The sequence below is a fragment of the Protopterus annectens genome, chromosome 7.part0, assembly GCF_019279795.1.
Source record: "Protopterus annectens isolate FY-2018-M chromosome 7.part0, PAN1.0, whole genome shotgun sequence".
Classification (NCBI taxonomy): Eukaryota; Metazoa; Chordata; order Ceratodontiformes; family Protopteridae; genus Protopterus; species Protopterus annectens.
The window spans coordinates 637,673,718-637,687,689 of record NC_056739.1 but is presented as its reverse complement, the minus strand read 5'-3'; the positions used below and the strand labels follow the sequence as shown (position 1 = coordinate 637,687,689).

At 36.2% G+C, this 13,972-nt stretch overlaps 1 protein-coding gene across 3 annotated transcripts in view; it reads right to left on the bottom strand.

The window, feature by feature from the left end:
• The window catches only part of GABPB1 (GA binding protein transcription factor subunit beta 1), a 2,781,617-nt gene that overhangs the window by 1,487,795 nt on the left and 1,279,850 nt on the right, over nt 1-13,972 (bottom strand). For all 3 annotated transcript variants that reach the window (XM_044077209.1, XM_044077208.1, XM_044077210.1), the window contains exon 5: nt 1,634-1,778. In XM_044077209.1, coding sequence (XP_043933144.1) covers nt 1,634-1,778 — 145 coding nt within the window. The remainder of the gene's footprint in view (nt 1-1,633; nt 1,779-13,972) is intronic.

Below are 13,972 nucleotides of genomic sequence, written 5' to 3'. Positions count from 1 at the left end.
TAACACACAGGTTACAGGGAATTATAATATTTTTCTATCTGAAAATCTTCATTCTACAGAAAAGGCATCATTTTTCCAAAAGAGAAGGTAGAAAAAAGAGGCAAGGGGCAAGTGAAAATGAAGAAATCAAAATTGAACCTGGAAGGACTGAAGAACATTACTGTAAGAAAAAAGAAGAAAAAGACAGGTGTTGACTACATAGCCCAAGCTGTGGAATTACAATACCAGCTGGATGAAAATTTAATACACAGTGAAAACAGTGGGATTAATAAGACTAATGGTGATGAAGATCTGCCCTTCATAACAACTGTTAGAGCAGCTATTACTGTATTAGAAGCCGAATATTCAACAGAGCTGACAAGCAAAGATATTATAGTAATTGGAGATTCAGTTATTAGAGGAACTGATACTTATATCTGCAGAGAAGACAATGAACATTGAATAGTGTTATGCTTGCCAGCAGCAAAAATTGAAGATGTGAGACAACCCTTGGACTGCCTTAATGTAAAGAAGTACGGATCCATTTTTATTCATGTCAGCACAAATTATGTCATCCGCATGGATTCTCTGACTGTTAGTAGGGAACTGACAGCCCCCTTAGATAGTATAGCTTGTACTGCTGTTAGGATGCATTTTTCACACAAAAAGAAAAATCTTGCAAAGCTAGAATCTCCACTGTGTGATACCTTAAATCTCTTGAATCAGAGGCAACATGGGATATATGTAAATTACCCTTTAAGGATATCAGGTGTTTCATCTAAATGCAATTATAAATATCCATTTCTTTTTAATTTTACATGTTTTTATGGACAATTTCAGACCAATACAGCCAAACCCCTCTAGCTGTGGACATGCCTTCTTATGACATCATCAGCACAGCATAAGAGGAATGTTTGACTTTTGGAAACACAGGGTAGTCATATCCAACTGATATCCATAAACCTAAGGGTGTCTACAAAATATCCCAACTAACAAACTAAAACAATGTTTAAAAAGGTCACACAGGAAAACCAATTGGTTAAAAACACAAAAAGAAAAATCTAGCAAAGCTAGAATTTCCACTGTGTGATACCTTAAACCTCTTGAATCAGAGGCAACATGGGATGTATGTAAATTACCCTTTAAAGATATCAGGTGTTTCAGCTAAATGGAATTTCTGAATGTCCATGACTTTTTTCTTTTACTTTTAAGTCTTTTTATGGACAATTTCAGTTGATTTAACTTTACATGATACTCCTATTCACATTTCCCTTTCTACTACCCACCATCTCCAGCGGTTTCTTTAAACATCCTAGGTTAAAGCAGCACTATTACAGAAGAAATTCCTGAAAGATCCACTCATAGTGGCTACAGCAACATTATGTTAGTTTAGACTTAACATCAAGTGTCACATTGTAGGTTTCCTCCACTGTCAAATTTTCAGAAATCAACTTTCAGTCTGACATTGTACAAATCACTGGAGTAATGCTTCACATAAATTCAAAAATACTGAAATTACTCTACCATATGGACTAAACAGTGCCTTTGCAAAGCACTGCAGTTTTACTTGTATGTTGGCCATGCATCTTTCCTCTCCTTGTCATGATGTTTTACAGTGCACCTTGAAACATGGCTTACAAATACAAGCAAGTACCTGTTGTCTTTGAATTTGTTGTGGATACCAGACTTGCAAGATTTACTACTCCTCCAGGTCCAATGATAAACTGAGGTGTTGCAGAATGTATTGTTACTGTGTCTGGGCTCTCTGGGTTTGTATTGATTTGATTCTGCATAGCTATCTAAAAATAAAAATAAAGGAAAGTCAGGTTCCGTTATCGTCTTACACATTAACATGCACATACTGTCATGCATTCATGCACATATACATATATACAAGCGCATACACACATAAATGCATTTATCTACTGCTGATGACCTTAAATGTCAATCTGAAAAGCTCCTCCTCATTTTCAACACACACACAAATACACTCATGCATTTATGTACTACTGCTGCCCTTAAACATCTATCTGAAAAGCCCTTCCCCATTTTCAGTGGGGTCACAGCCCAAACCGAACAAAAATAAGGCTCACTATATAAAATTAAACCATATTAAATTTAAATGTCTAGCACCAACCAGCCTTAGCTACTCCTCTATATGTGAAGCACGTTAATGCATATTGTGAAATGTGCTTCAAACTATCCAAAGAAAAATGACTGTACGGTAGTGCTTAAAGTATTTCAGCTCTGTAAACCTAACAATCTATTACAGTCAACGTCTAAAATTGAAATTTACTTATACTGTTTATTGCCTCAGAGTCTGGTCATAACTGAAAAATATATCTGGACCAGTATATAACTTGTGTGTGTGGGGGTGGGGGGTGCAGAAGGCAGTTGAAAGGAGAAGAGAAACGTTTCAGATTCTCTCTTCGAGTGCATTTATGATAATTTTCTTTTGTCTTGCGCTTGGCATTTCAATTGCCAACATTTACATAGGAAACCCTTTTTAAACAGAAAATACAAACATATTTAACCCCTTTGTGGACATGCTGATGTGATACCGGATAAGTAGACAATAATCCTTTTTCTATAAAGCATACAAATTACTTACTTACATGCTTACTAAGCTGGGCATTAATCCCTACGTCACTCGATGGATTGCCAACTGGCTTACTGACAGAACCCACACTGTAAAAGTAGCTGACTCCAAATCCAGCTCCAGACAAGTGACAAGTGGAGTACCTCAGGGTTCAGTCCTGGGACCGCTCTTGTTTGGCATCTACTTCACTGAAGTACAGGCCAACACTAAGGGACTCCGGCTAACAAAGTTCACAGATGACTGCAAACTGGGAGCCATTATTGAATCCCCAAATGATGTGGGATGTGGGCCGATAGCCTAGTACCAACCTGTGAACCTACTGTGTTTTTAAGACAGGCTGAGTTGAAGCTAATTGATTCATTGTGAACATGTGATTTTTTATTTTATTTATATAAGTAGAGAAAGTAGAGTTTTTTTTCATTCTGAAGACGTCATTTATACCATGCCCGAAAGCACTAAAGTCTGTTTTAATAAAGGTTCTATCGTCCTGCCACTTGTCTTTTGGTTTGTTTTTCCACCACTGGTGTATGCTCACTGAAATGCCAGGGTTTGGCATGCAGTGGGTATCAGTAAGGGTGTGTCATTTGGTTCAGCCTGAAATGTTATCTCTCAGAATAGTCCTGCTCCCTTTAAGTCAGCACTCCCTAGGATCTCCAGTCTCCACTCCAGATTCACTCGCAGTAAGATGCTGCTTGGACATGCACTCCCATACCCACCCCCTCAAGGAGAGACAAGTGGGCAAAGCCACACCACTCCACTCTTCCTCCTTGACATCTCCAGTGGGCACCCAGGCTGCTAATTGAACACAGGTTGCTTGGATCATAGTCAGGGTTTTTATCCAGTTATGCTGTGGAATTGGCTAGTTTAGCAAATTTTACAAGAAAAGTACAGCTTTGCCTTGATGAATAACTCTTAATTGCTAATAATAAGAGAAGTCTGTTGCAGACTTCTGCAGGGAAGTATGTTCCCCTAGATTATAAGAGGATTTTAACAGTGTCTTTGAAAGCCACTAATATTTTACATAATCCACCTTTGATAAATATGAGAGTTGATAGAATAAAATTACACATTGCAGTTTTTTCCCCTGAAGTAAGATTTTCCAAGCTGCAAATTTAATTTCATATTATTTTTGTACTATTTTCAATTGTATTAAAATAATGTTTTGCAATAGAAAAATATATTGTTATATATGTAATAGCCTAACTAGGGCATTATAGAGAGGGATTATGACTTCAGTTTTCCATGAGACAATGCCTCTAAAAATTATATTTCGTGTAGCACAAGTGTTGAAATCCACATGTGATTTACTGTGATTAAAATTACAATTTTCTCTGATCACCACCCCCCACATCCCCACTTTAGTGCAGTATTATGAAAATATAAATGATACATAATGTTCCTAGGTCTGAATGCCATAGTACATGACTTAAGATTGATCTCAAGTGCAGTATTACCAAAATGTAAAGGATGCTTAATGTTCTTAGGCTTGAATATTCAGAGCGGATGGCCTCATGCATATTGTTATTATACTAGATAGTAAGATTATCAATGGTTAAGTTTAAAACCTTCTAAAGTCCTGATAACTGTCACTTGTAGTACTATATTTGCAATTGTCAGCAACCCTGCAGAACTAGCACTAAGAAAAAGTAAAAAAAAAAAAAACATAGATTAAAGAACAGTGAGCCCTGAACTGAGGCTTGTGGTAAGAACACCTTCCATACTAAAGAAGCATAACCATTGTAAATACAGTCATGTATATTTAGAGCAGACCTTATGTGTTAGCTGATAGTTCTTTGTAGAGTTCTAAAGCTTATGTACTACTTATTTCAGTCATGTTTGTACATACTGTTTTCATAAAAAGTTGTTTATCTTACTTACATTTGTTAACTGTGATGGTCTGACTGGGCTGATAGCCCCCCACCCCTTTCAATGGAGTCCCCAGGAGAAAAGCCACAGAACATGGTACAATGGTAAATATCAGATGGAAGAGTCAGCCAATTAACATTAAATGTGGTTTTAACATTAGCAAATTAAAATAATAGGTAGTTAAAGGTTACAAAGGTATGTGATCATATGTACATACTAATCAGATGTTTAGCATCACAGCATTGCTTGTCAGTTATGAAAATTAGAATTATTTATTTTATTTTACTTAGCTTGACCAGGTTAGTCCCACTAGACTAGCAGCCTCTTTTCAGGGGAGGCCCAAGGTCATATTTATACTACTAGGGAAAATTTGTCCAGGAAGTTGTCCTGAGTTGGTATTTTTACTACTATGAGAAATTTGGCCTAGGCATTGGGGAGTTTTGCCTACCCTTTTCAATAGGTGCTGTAGGAACTTTTACATCCACCTGAACTACTACCAACTCAAGCAGATGGGACCTCGATTTAGTATCTGAGGGATGGGACACTCGGGAGTGAAGCACCTTCCTTATGCTACACTGCAGTGTCAGCAGTCCATCTACCTGGTGTGGGAATGGAGCCCACAGCCTTCTGCTCCAGAAGTGAGTGAGACAACTGTTGTGTCACTGACACTGTAGCTAGAATTTGTTTGATGTTGGTGAAAATAGTAAAAGTAAAAACAATGAAAGGATAGAGTCTATATAGCTGATTGAAGGATTAAGCATTTATTGATACATCTAGATGAAATGTATTAATTACCGTAGGAATGTGGGAGATAAAACCAGTGTTTTTTCTTGATATGTTTTTTTTTAGATATAGGTAAGGAAAATCTGTAAGCAGTTAGGTAGTGGAAGTAAGAGGATGGGGACTGGAGAGAAGTGTAGAGGTCGGGCATATTTTATAGGTTCATAAGTTGGTACTAGGCTATTGGTCCTAGGGCCTATACAAGCCTAGCCATAGCAATTCCCTGGCTATTTCTTCCTACAGTATTTACTTCCCTGGACCCCTATCTAGCAGGGTGACTGACGTAAACCCAGGGGTGAATTTCCTGTCTCACATCCAGTCATCAAGCTTCCTTTTGAAGAGTGCCAAAGAGGTGCTCTGCTTGACATGTATGGGCAAGTCTATTCCAGAGTCTGGGGAGTCTCTGGGTCAGGATCCTATCCCTCCAGCATCTTTTGTTCATTGTGATGACAAGGTTTAGATCCCTGGAGCGTGCGTCTCTGAGGGATTGGGATTTCTTTAAGTGTAGCATGTTCAACAGCTATGGGTTTGACATGGCCTTGTATATTAAGCAGAGATCGCCTCTGAGTAGACGATATGCGACAGAGTATAAGTGGAGTTTTTTTAGACGGTCAGGATAGGACATCTGCTTTAGGGCTATGATTCTTTTGGTGAGGTACTTCTGCGGCCTTTCCAGTTGTTGCAGATGTCTTGAGAGGTACACACCAAACAGGGCATTGTACTCTATAATGGGTCTAATAAGGGATGAGTACAGTGGGACAATGACCTCCTTTTTTCTGGATGAAAAGCTCATAGTGATGAGATGTGCCACATAGATGGATTTCCTGACTGTTGTGGCAATGTGGTTATTGAAGGTGAGACACCTGTCCACCTGTGTCCCTAAGTCTCTTATCACACTTTCAGTGTTTAGTGTACTGCCACCTATGTGGTAATTCAAGGGTACATGTTTTTTCCCAAAGGGGATAACCATAAATTTCTTGGCATTGAGCTTGAGCCCATGGCTCTGGGGGTCTATATTAGCATATCGAAGGCTGAAAACACCGAATGCAATTTAATCAAACTGAAATGTTCGAAATCTCAAAAGAGTGAACTGACAGAACATAGATTTCTTTGCCAGGGAAAGAAATCGGTGTTCCATGTAAAAAAAAAAAAAAATTTCAATACTTTAAACACTGAACGAAACTGGGGGGCTTTAGGTTTATCTCCTACTTTAGACCTAATGTTTTGTTACACTGAAAAAATGCTTCAGTTATGTCTTATGACCTCCTTAATCTCACAAAAGCAAATATTATATGATAAAAACAAGGCTCCTTTATAACTGGTCTGTCTTTACACAGTGTCAGTACAGTTTTGCTGTACATTAGTCAGCGGTGCAGTATTTTCTAACAAGGGTTTGAAAATACCTTCGTTCTTTTACTTACTACCTCCCCAGTCACCTCACTCAGTAATTTATCCAGGTACCCCCTTCATCAACAACATTTCTTTAAGTATCTGACACTCCTTGAGGAAGGCCTCCTCATAACTCACCATTCTAGCTAGTCTAACACAATGTCCTTTAATTAAGGACCGTTTTTGATGTAAAATGTAGAAGGGAGTTGGAATAGGTGGGTTTCCTGTACAGTGTAGACTCAAAACCCTTGTTTTCCTTGTTCAATGATAAGGACACATCCAAGTAATTTATCACTTCACTATTAACCTCCATTGTAAACCTTAGAAAGGTGGTACTGTTGTTAATAAACTGAAAAAATTCATCCAGTTTTTCTCTGGTAGCCCTCCAAAAAATTATGATGTCATCCAAAAAACAACCATACATCACCCAACTTTTCGGAGTACCCAAAAACAAACACCTTGGTCATTTCCCACTCAGCTAATACCAGATTGGCAAATGCAGGGGAACATGCTGCTCCCATTGCCACTCCCTTCTTTTGCTTGAATAGTTCTTCAAAAATCAAGTAGTTGTTCTCAAGAATGGCTTCCATTAATGCCCTAATGGTAAGAACCTTATCATGGCTAAACCTGGAATTTTTACACAGAAATTCATAAAACATTTCCAACCCCTCATCATGGGGGATGACAGGAAAAAGGTCAATGACATCTATAGTGACCAACAACAAGTTGATCTGAATAAATCTGTGAATTAACTTTAGATAAAAAAATCCCACGAATCCTTAAAAATATGTGGGAATTTATCCAATATGCCCCTGACATGGAAATCTACAAATTTTGCCAGTGAGAAGGTCTTAGAGGCTTTAGCATCCACAACAGGTCTTAGTGATGGGTCACAAGCACTCTAAAGTATTTTCGGAATTGCGAAAATTGTAGGTGTCCTAGGATGGGTCTACTTTCAAATACTCATATTTTTGTAAACTAATTTGAGTATTTAACAGTAGTTCTTCTAATAGTATCTCAGTCCTCTGGTAGGCAATATTTCTTTTGTTAATGGACATTTCTTCATAAGTATCTGTGTACAAAACTCCTAGTAGTTTGTTGACATAATCAATGTGGTCCATAACAACCCCCCTCACCTTTGTCAGGTTTCATAATTCTTAGATTTTTCATTGATGCTATATTTTTAAACAAACCTGATTCAGAAACACTGAGATTACTAAAGTTGAGGGAGTTGTTCTTTTTGATGGAATAAATATCTCTAATGTCCTTTTCACAAATTTCATTCAAAGATGTTGACGAGGGGGTGAAGTGGGAGGTTAAATGTACTGCTTCTCTTTAAGGGCATTACTCTGTCTGACACTGTGTTTTCAAAATAAGTGTTTAAATTAATCTTCAACATTTCCTTTTCTTAAAGGAACAAATGAAAAACATTTCTTTCAAACAGTTCTGCCCATTCAGTGGAAACAAAGGTAATACTTAAATTAAAAACCTTAACGTCACCACTTTTGTTAGTAACAATAGTATATTTCAAATTGCCATCTTCATCGGTGTGTAACTCATGTTCAAAATTTAATATCTGCTGTAACCCCCCTGCCCCTCCCCCTGTAACTGCCCCTGCCGTTCCATGTTGTTTGTGAGTAACAGTTGTTCTCTCTCCCTCCACTGTAGCCCCTCCCCTTCAAATCATTAGTCGTTCGGACCTCCTTGGAGGGGAAGCTACTAAACTACACCAGTGGTGGGTTATGGACACTAACAGCAATGGGGCCAGCTGACAAAACAGGGCATCACTGCTCATCTTTGGGATGGAAATCCCCATTTTCTTTCTTTAAAAGGGGACTTGGATAATTGAATGGGTACTGATAAATTCTGGTCTAGCCCTTCTTGATAGAAGAGGTACAGTCTAGGGTAGGAACTGATAAGGTGTAACGATTGCAAACCTTAGTAGCCTTAACTTCCTATGAGTCCTATGATTCAGACTATAGTGCCTAGTACAGGTACGCAAATGTGCCAAAGACCAAACTGCCATAGAACAAAAGTGTACTATGGACAAAGACATGAAACAAGCTCAAGCAGCCATACAAAATGACCTTTGAGTACCTTGAGCAAAGAGTTAGCATACTGATAACATAAAATCAACGAAACTGGCAAATGATCTGAGAGGACTGGCTTTGGAAATGTATCACCCCCCACCTTTATCTGGTGCAAAAGAAAAAAAAAATATTCTGTCTTCATAAGCACACTCACCTTACCGAAGTAAGCCCAAAGTTGGTAGTATGTATCCAAAATATAAAGAACATGTGCAACCTTCCCCTTTTATATCGTACCCTAAGAAAAACACAGCAAGATGAAAAAGCTCATTTAAGCAAAAGGTCAAACTCTACTTTGTGAGGAAAGAATTCATTGTGAGAGGTATTCAGTCTTAATTGAAACAGCAGAAGACTTTCATTTTATTTAGTTCCTTTTCCATTTGTTACACTGGTAAGGTGGGCTGGTCAACTATCCCTTTTTCAGCTACAACTTGGGCTCCAGAGAGCTTAAGATGAAAAGCATACAGATAAACACAGTGTCTTGCCGTTACAGCATGAGCATAAGAAACCTTTTGATCTATAAATGCAAGTACATAGACGAGTTACAATCAAAAACGACACATACAAATTCAAATATAAATAGATACAAAGAGTTTAATTAGTGTATGTACAACAGTATACAATGAAATATGATGGACCAGTGATAAAGTCAGTACGTACAACAGTATACAATGAAATATGATGGACCAGTGATAAAATCAGCATATAAAGTAAAACTTTTTTTGCCCAAAATTTATATTGCCAACATTTGTATAATTCCCTGCAAAGACCTACAGTGGAGTATGAGTAAAATAATGTTAATCAGCTTTATAAATTTAACAATAACCATGTATTTACATCAACAATTTCAATAGATATACAGAGGAGCAGCTCTATAGTATTGCAAATTTAACAATAGCCACGCATTTACATAAACAATTTCAGCAGATTATTTGGTGGACCTACACAGGGGTAGCTTTATAGTATTGTATTAAGATTAGCCATATATTCACATCACTCAGCTTTGGCCAGCTAAGAACTTGGTTATATTCAACTGGACGTATAAGAGAATTTAAGTACCTTTATCTGCACTTTTTAAAAAAAATACAGTATTTAATTTGATTTAAACTGTGTTGAAGGAGTGTTGAAGGAATATTTAACTGAAGTTATTCTGCTCTTCAGTAACTTGAACTGAAGCTAGTGTTGGCTGAATTTTGTTATTTGCTAGTAATTACAGGTGTGGGGGTAGCCACATTCTTTGATTTCCTGTCCTTGCATATTTAACTGGTGCATTGTGAAATATTTTCTGCTTTTAAACCTCAGCTTTGGCCAGCTAAGAACTTGGTTATATTCAACTGGACATATAAGAGAATTTAAGTACCTTTATCTGCACTTTTTTTAAAAAAAAATACAGTATTTAATTTGATTTAAACTGTGTTGAAGGAGTGTTGAAGGAATATTTAACTGAAGTTATTCTGCTCTTCAGTAACTTGAACTGAAGCTAGTGTTGGCTGAATTTTGTTATTTGCTAGTAATTACAGGTGTGGGGGTAGCCACATTCTTTGATTTCCTGTCCTTGCATATTTAACTGGTGCACTGTGAAAAATTTTCTGCTTTTAAACCTCAGCTTTGGCCAGCTAAGAACTTGGTTATATTCAACTGGACGTATAAGAGAATTTAAGTACTTTTATCTGCACTTTTTAAAAAAAAAAATACAGTATTTAATTTGATTTAAACTGTGTTGAAGGAGTGTTGAAGGAATATTTAACTGAAGTTATTCTGCTCTTCAGTAACTTGAACTGAAGCTAGTGTTGGCTGAATTTTGTTATTTGCTAGTAATTACAGGTGTGGGGGTAGCCACATTCTTTGATTTCCTGTCCTTGCATATTTAACTGGTGCATTGTGAAATATTTTCTGCTTTTAAACCTCAGCTTTGGCCAGCTAAGAACTTGGTTATATTCAACTGGACGTATAAGAGAATTTAAGTACCTTTATCTGCACTTTAAAAAAAAATACAGTATTTAATTTGATTTAAACTGTGTTGAAGGAGTGTTGAAGGAATATTTAACTGAAGTTATTCTGCTCTTCAGTAACTTGAACTGAAGCTAGTGTTGGCTGAATTTTGTTATTTGCTAGTAATTACAGGTGTGAGGGTAGCCACATTCTTTGATTTCCTGTCCTTGCATATTTAACTGGTGCATTGTGAAATATTTTCTGCTTTTAAACCTCAGCTTTGGCCAGCTAAGAACTTGGTTATATTCAACTGGATGTATAAGAGAATTTAAGTACCTTTATCTGCACTTTTTAAAAAAATACAGTATTTAATTTGATTTAAACTGTGTTGAAGGAGTGTTGAAGGAATATTTAACTGAAGTTATTCTGCTCTTCAGTAACTTGAACTGAAGCTAGTGTTGGCTGAATTTTGTTATTTGCTAGTAATTACAGGTGTGGGGGTAGCCACATTCTTTGATTTCCTGTCCTTGCATATTTAACTGGTGCATTGTGAAATATTTTCTGCTTTTAAACCTCAGTTTGGCCAGCTAAGAACTTGGTTATATTCAACTGGATGTATAAGAGAATTTAAGTACCTTTATCTGCACTTTTTTAAAAAAAATACAGTATTTAATTTGATTTAAACTGTGTTGAAGGAGTGTTGAAGGAATATTTAACTGAAGTTATTCTGCTCTTCAGTAACTTGAACTGAAGCTAGTGTTGGCTGAATTTTGTTATTTGCTAGTAATTACAGGTGTGGAGGTAGCCACATTCTTTGATTTCCTGTCCTTGCATATTTAACTGGTGCATTGTGAAATATTTTCTGCTTTTAAACCTCAGCTTTGGCCAGCTAAGAACTTGGTTATATTCAACTGGACGTATAAGAGAATTTAAGTACCTTTATCTGAACTTTTTTTTAAAAAAAATACAGTATTTAATTTGATTTAAACTGTGTTGAAGGAGTGTTGAAGGAATATTTAACTGAAGTTATTCTGCTCTTCAGTAACTTGAACTGAAGCTAGTGTTGGCTGAATTTTGTTATTTGCTAGTAATTACAGGTGTGGGGGTAGCCACATTCTTTGATTTCCTGTCCTTGCATATTTAACTGGTGCATTGTGAAATATTTTCTGCTTTTAAACCTCAGCTTTGGCCAGCTAAGAACTTAGTTATATTCAACTGGACATATAAGAGAATTTAAGTACCTTTATCTGCACTTTTTTTAAAAAAAATACAGTATTTAATTTGATTTAAACTGTGTTGAAGGAGTGTTGAAGGAATATTTAACTGAAGTTATTCTGCTCTTCAGTAACTTGAACTGAAGCTAGTGTCGGCTGAATTTTGTTATTTGCTAGTAATTACAGGTGTGGGGGTAGCCAAATTCTTTGATTTCCTGTCCTTGCATATTTAACTGGTGCATTGTGAAATATTTTCTGCTTTTAAACCTCAGCTTTGGCCAGCTAAGAACTTGGTTATATTCAACTGGACGTATAAGAGAATTTAAGTACCTTTATCTGCACTTTTTAAAAAAAATACAGTATTTAATTTGATTTAAACTGTGTTGAAGGAGTGTTGAAGGAATATTTAATTGAAGTTATTCTGCTCTTCAGTAACTTGAACTGAAGCTAGTGTTGGCTGAATTTTGTTATTTGCTAGTAATTACAGGTGTGGGGGTAGCCACATTCTTTGATTTCCTGTCCTTGCATATTTAACTGGTGCATTGTGAAATATTTTCTGCTTTTAAACCTCAGCTTTGGCCAGCTAAGAACTTGGTTATATTCAATTGGACGTATAAGAGAATTTAAGTACCTTTATCTGCACTTTTTTTAAAAAATACAGTATTTAATTTGATTTAAACTGTGTTGAAGGAGTGTTGAAGGAATATTTAACTGAAGTTATTCTGCTCTTCAGTAACTTGAACTGAAGCTAGTGTTGGCTGAATTTTGTTATTTGCTAGTAATTACATGTGTGGGGTAGCCACATTCTTTGATTTCCTGTCCTTGCATATTTAACTGGTGCATTGTGAAATATTTTCTGCTTTTAAACCTCAGTTTGGCCAGCTAAGAACTTGGTTATATTCAACTGGATGTATAAGAGAATTTAAGTACCTTTATCTGCACTTTTTAAAAAAAATACAGTATTTAATTTGATTTAAACTGTGTTGAAGGAGTGTTGAAGGAATATTTAACTGAAGTTATTCTGCTCTTCAGTAACTTGAACTGAAGCTAGTGTTGGCTGAATTTTGTTATTTGCTAGTAATTACAGGTGTGGGGGTAGCCACATTCTTTGATTTCCTGTCCTTGCATATTTAACTGGTGCATTGTGAAATATTTTCTGCTTTTAAACCTCAGTTTGGCCAGCTAAGAACTTGGTTATATTCAACTGGATGTATAAGAGAATTTAAGTACCTTTATCTGCACTTTTTAAAAAAAAAATACAGTATTTAATTTGATTTAAACTGTGTTGAAGGAGTGTTGAAGGAATATTTAACTGAAGTTATTCTGCTCTTCAGTAACTTGAACTGAAGCTAGTGTTGGCTGAATTTTGTTATTTGCTAGTAATTACAGGTGTGGGGGTAGCCACATTCTTTGATTTCCTGTCCTTGCATATTTAACTGGTGCATTGTGAAATATTTCCTGCTTTTAAACCTCAGCGTTGGCCAGCTAAGAACTTGGTTATATTGAACTGGACGTATAAGAGAATTTAAGTACCTTTATCTGAACTTTTTTTAAAAATACAGTATTTAATTTGATTTAAACTGTGTTGAAGGAGTGTTGAAGGAATATTTAACTGAAGTTATTCTGCTCTTCAGTAACTTGAACTGAAGCTAGTGTTGGCTGAATTTTGTTATTTGCTAGTAATTACAGGTGTGGGGGTAGCCACATTCTTTGATTTCCTGTCCTTGCATATTTAACTGGTGCATTGTGAAATATTTTCTGCTTTTAAACCTCAGCTTTGGCCAGCTAAGAACTTGGTTATATTCAACTGGACATATAAGAGAATTTAAGTACCTTTATCTGCACTTTTTTAAAAAATACAGTATTTAATTTGATTTAAACTGTGTTGAAGGAGTGTTGAAGGAATATTTAACTGAAGTTATTCTGCTCTTCAGTAACTTGAACTGAAGCTAGTGTCGGCTGAATTTTGTTATTTGCTAGTAATTACAGGTGTGGGGGTAGCCAAATTCTTTGATTTCCTGTCCTTGCATATTTAATTTTATGTGAATTTTTAAATAAATCGATTTAATAGAACTGTTTCAAGGATGTTAAGGAATTTAATTTACTGCATTTTTCTTTTTTTTTAA